The 4519-nt window shown below is 34.3% G+C and overlaps 1 protein-coding gene across 1 annotated transcript; it reads left to right on the top strand.

Moving 5' to 3' along the window:
* The first annotated feature begins 2112 nt into the window (after window positions 1-2112).
* On the top strand, window positions 2113-4208 carry LOC110655871 (patatin-like protein 3). Its single transcript, XM_021812349.2, has 6 exons — window positions 2113-2370; window positions 2473-2654; window positions 2743-2935; window positions 3034-3192; window positions 3269-3571; window positions 3673-4208. The coding sequence occupies exons 1-6, from the start codon at window positions 2248-2250 to the stop codon at window positions 3910-3912; spliced, it is 1200 nt and encodes a 399-aa protein (XP_021668041.2). The 5' UTR covers window positions 2113-2247; the 3' UTR covers window positions 3913-4208.
* The last annotated feature ends 311 nt before the right edge of the window (window positions 4209-4519 follow it).

Raw genomic sequence — 4519 nt, 5'->3', positions numbered from 1 at the left:
TTACTATTATTATTATTTTTTCAAGATCATGCCATAGAATTAATAATTCAGCTTCATGCCTCCATTACATCTTACAGTCACATAATTTTTCATTATCGAGTTTCTCACGGCCTCAATGCACATACTCATCACAAAATAAGGGTTTACAAATTCATTAAACTTTAATAAAACTAAAAATCTAAAATACTAATTAATTTCAAAAATTCATAGAAATTATTGTATACCTTATTTGAAAATGCTAAAAAAATTAAAGATGCTAAAAATCATCTATATAATTTGTTAAAATTTTGTAAAATTATAATTTTAAAAATTTATAATCGAACCTAAAAGTTTAAAATATGCTAATTAACTTCAAAATTTTATAGAAATTATTATGTATCTTATTTGAGAGTGGTCCAAGAATTAAAGATACTTAAAATCATTTATACAATAAAAAATGTTAAAAAATAAAATTTGAAAACATTTAAATCGGGTCGATTTAGGTTTGGAATCTCCAATTCGAATTGAATGATTTTTTACCAATTCCGATTATGATTCACAAGAAGATGAACTATAACCGATCCACCCCACCGGCCCTAGTCTAGTTCTAGGACCAAAATAATTGATCCGATCCGATCCGATCTCAGATTTGACCCAAGCCAGTCTCGGTTCGGTCAGGCCTATCCCCATTTTCCTTATAGCCAAGAACATGGCTCATATTTGAAGAAACATATCCTTGCACGTGTCCTTGTTTTGGCTCTTTCCCGTGAAGTGTTATAATTTCTTTTTCACCACATCAATCCAATAACACGAGCATGGGCTTCTTTGAATTTGTTTTGCTTCCTTGTCCGACACACAATGGCAAAAGTTCTCATGAAAAGAAGTATAGACAAAAATTAGGTCATGACTTCACTAATTGAGTGAGTTGGACTCCTTGTTGAAGGTGAGGTTAGTATCAAAATGAAGCTTGGAGGTTAGGGATCACGATCCAAGGTCCGATCTTCCATTCTCACTGTCGCTTGGCTGGAGAACTCTTCGAAGCCGTGGGGGAGGGGAGGTGCGATCTGGACTTTTCAGCCCCCTCAAGGCGCACCAATGGTTGGAAATTATCGCCCTAGATGCAAGGAATCAGTTGCTAGTGGAATCGCGTTATTCCAATTACTGGTTCACTCGAAAAGCATGAAAGACGGCCCAATGGCTTGTTTCTTTCTCTTCCATTTATCATCATTGCCGTGGACATTAGCTACCACTATTTTTCCCTCTATCAACTGAGGCCAGGTGGTCTTGCTAGTCGGGGGGAGGCAGTTTACTAGTAATGGAAAGAGGGAAGGCAGCAGTCACGCTATGGATGAGGGGTCTGTTATACTTTTGAAAAAAAAAAAATTCTTTTTGGCTTAAAATTACAATTTGATCCCCAAACTTTTTTAAATCTTTTAATTGACACTAATTTTTTTAAATAATTTTTTGAATTCATAAATTTATAGGAACTTCCCAACACATTTAAAATTTGAAAAAAATTTAATTAAAACCAATAATAAAATTTGAAGTTCATATTTTTAGTTTAAAAAATTTTTATTTCAATTAAAAAATATAATAATATAAAATTAAACGAGGTCATACATTTCTTTAATTATTTTTTAGACTTATAAATTATATTTATAAATTTTTAAAAATATTTAAAACAAACAAATCAATTTAAAATTAAAACTCTTAATAAATTAGTGAAATATTATCTTATTCTCTTCATCATGCAGCTTTAAATGTCACCGACAATGGCAGTGAGAGATTATAATTTCCTCCAACCTCTTATGAAAAGGTTTTAATGTTTTGGGCCCTTAGTTTTAATTTTGGACCCTTAGTTTATCCATATTTTTTTTTCTTTTAGAGATAAAATGCAGAAACGATGGATCATCATTAAAATTATAATAATTTTAATAAAATTTTTATTGTTAACATCAACATTTGCTCAACAAATCATTTAATTTTATGGAATTTATCCATACATAAATTAATAAAAAGTCTCGTAAAGAAACAAAAATCAGTGGTTGGGAAAGGACTTGCAAAAAGGAAAAAGGACAATAAATAAATAAAAACAAAATAAAAAAGAAAATGAAAAGACTTGACTTTGCATCGAATCTTTCAGAGTCGTTGATTTTTATTTTAAAGATTCATCTTCTTCAGCCAGTTTATACCAAAGCTCCATGTACATTCACAATTGATATTGATTTGCCATACGAAGACACAGAATTAAGTTCTGTTGATAGCAATATGGCTACTGGTAATAATATTTTGAAGCTAGGAAAGAAGATAACAGTGTTAAGCATTGATGGAGGTGGGATTAGAGGCATCATTCCTGGTATCATTCTTTCTTCTCTTGAATCCAAGCTTCAGGTACTACAGAGCATGCATCAGACTAAAAGACTTCTTTTGTTTTCATTTTTTACTTTTTCTTCTTCTTAATTTGTGTGCTTTTTCCATGGTTTTAATTATTAGGATTTGGATGGACCAAATGCAAGAATTGCAGATTATTTCGATATAATTGCAGGGACAAGTACTGGTGGGCTGCTAACCACCATGCTCACAGCTCCAAACAAGGACAAAAGACCTATTTACCAAGCAAAAGATATCCAAAACTTTTATTTAGATCACTGTCCAAAGATTTTCCCCCAGAAAAGGTGAAGTCTTTGAAGTTTTAATTAATTTTTTCTTCTTTTTGTATTACATCGAATAAATGGGTTTTCAATTCTTGTATGGATTAAGCAGTCGAAATAACTTCATTAGCTCGATAACAAATTTTGTTGGCGCGGTTATGGGGCCAAAATATAGTGGCAAATATCTGCAAGAATTGACAAACCAGTTGCTTGGGGACTTGACCATAAAAGATACGTTGGCAGATGTGATTATACCTGCATTTGACATCAAGCTTCTTCAGCCAGTCATCTTCTCAACCGATGATGTATGTATTATATAGATAGATTCTAAAGCTAAGCTAAATTTTGCCTTAATTTTACGCGAACACACTTACAGATTCTCAAAATTTTCTTTTCTTTGCAGGCAAAAGTTGATGCTCTGAAAAATGCTAGGCTGGCTGATATCTGCATCAGCACCTCTGCAGCTCCAACTTTCTTTCCAGCACATTCCTTTACCATCAAGGATGATCAAAGGACTCGCACTTTTGAACTCATTGATGGTGGGGTTGCTGCGAATAATCCTGTAAGAGTCTCATCTTTCTCACATGTATTGCTCTTTTACTGAAAATTTGTTGTGCTTGACTAAATTAAATCTACAGACATTACTGGCAATAAGTCACATCCGCAAGGAGATCTTGAAGGAAAACCCTCTGTTCAATGATGCAAACCTGATGGAGAGCAAGAGCATGCTAGTGCTCTCACTTGGAACTGGAACATCCAAGTATGAAGCAAAATACAGTGCAGCCACAGCATCTAAATGGGGTTTGATCAATTGGCTCTTTGACAATGGCAAAACACCACTGCTTGACATTTTTTCAGATGCTAGTTCAGATGTGGTTGACTTCCATGTCTCCGCCCTTTTTCAGTCCCTCAATTGCAAGGATTATTACCTGCGAATTCAGGTATACATATAATATAACAAACTGATCTTTTTGGGTTTCTTCATTTTACAGTATTGATGCATATTTGGTAATTGTAATCGCCTGGCGGGTTGGATCAACAGGATGATACGCTGACAGATGATGCATCATCGGTTGATATCGCAACCAAGGAGAATTTGCAAAGGCTTGTGGACATTGGAACAGAGCTCCTGCAGAAGCCGGTGTCAAGGGTGAATTTGGAAAATGGCAGGTTTGAAAACATTGCAGGGGCCCCTTCTAATGAAGCAGCTCTAGCTGACTTTGCAAGGCTGCTCTCAGAGGAACAAAAACTCCGACACAAATCACCCTCAGGCCTCAACTGAAAGTTGACATTTGTTGACATAATGTCTTGTTTGGCCGGGCTTCGTGACTCTTTATCGTAAAAGTTAATAATATCTACGTGGGCTTAATGGTCAGTTTTGCCATTTTCTCAATTTTAGCCTTCAGTCGTATTCTGGCAAATTGAAGAATGGAATTGCTAACTGGGCATTGGCATAGTAAGTCTATGAAAATTTGAAGAAAATATGGTCTGACTCTGTCTCTCTTATTCTCGCCCATCCCATCTGTTCCCTCTATGGTTTTAATAATTGCTTTCTTGAAAAGCTTATTATTATTTTTATTATTATTATTATTATTATTATTATTATTATGATAGGATCTCCAAGACATGAAACGTCAATAATTCCATTTCAAACCAAACAAGGCACATTGTTATTGAATTGCAATGCAAAAAATAAAGCTGTAACCTTTTTAGAACACCATCAAAAGGTTAAGAGCTTGACTCTATTTACCATAATTTAAGGTTGGTGGCGTTAAGCTTTAACATCCTTCAAATCAAGACCATTTTAGGTCAATTTTTCAGTGATGTTATCTAAAGGGTCAAAGGTGATGAGAGCTGTTGATTAGCAGCAATCTGACTAGCTGTTAGGC

Source organism: Hevea brasiliensis, chromosome 7 (assembly GCF_030052815.1).
Source record: "Hevea brasiliensis isolate MT/VB/25A 57/8 chromosome 7, ASM3005281v1, whole genome shotgun sequence".
Lineage (NCBI taxonomy): Eukaryota > Viridiplantae > Streptophyta > Magnoliopsida > Malpighiales > Euphorbiaceae > Hevea > Hevea brasiliensis.
Note: the sequence above shows the minus strand (reverse complement) of the source record. Positions and strands in the feature narration are given on the sequence as shown.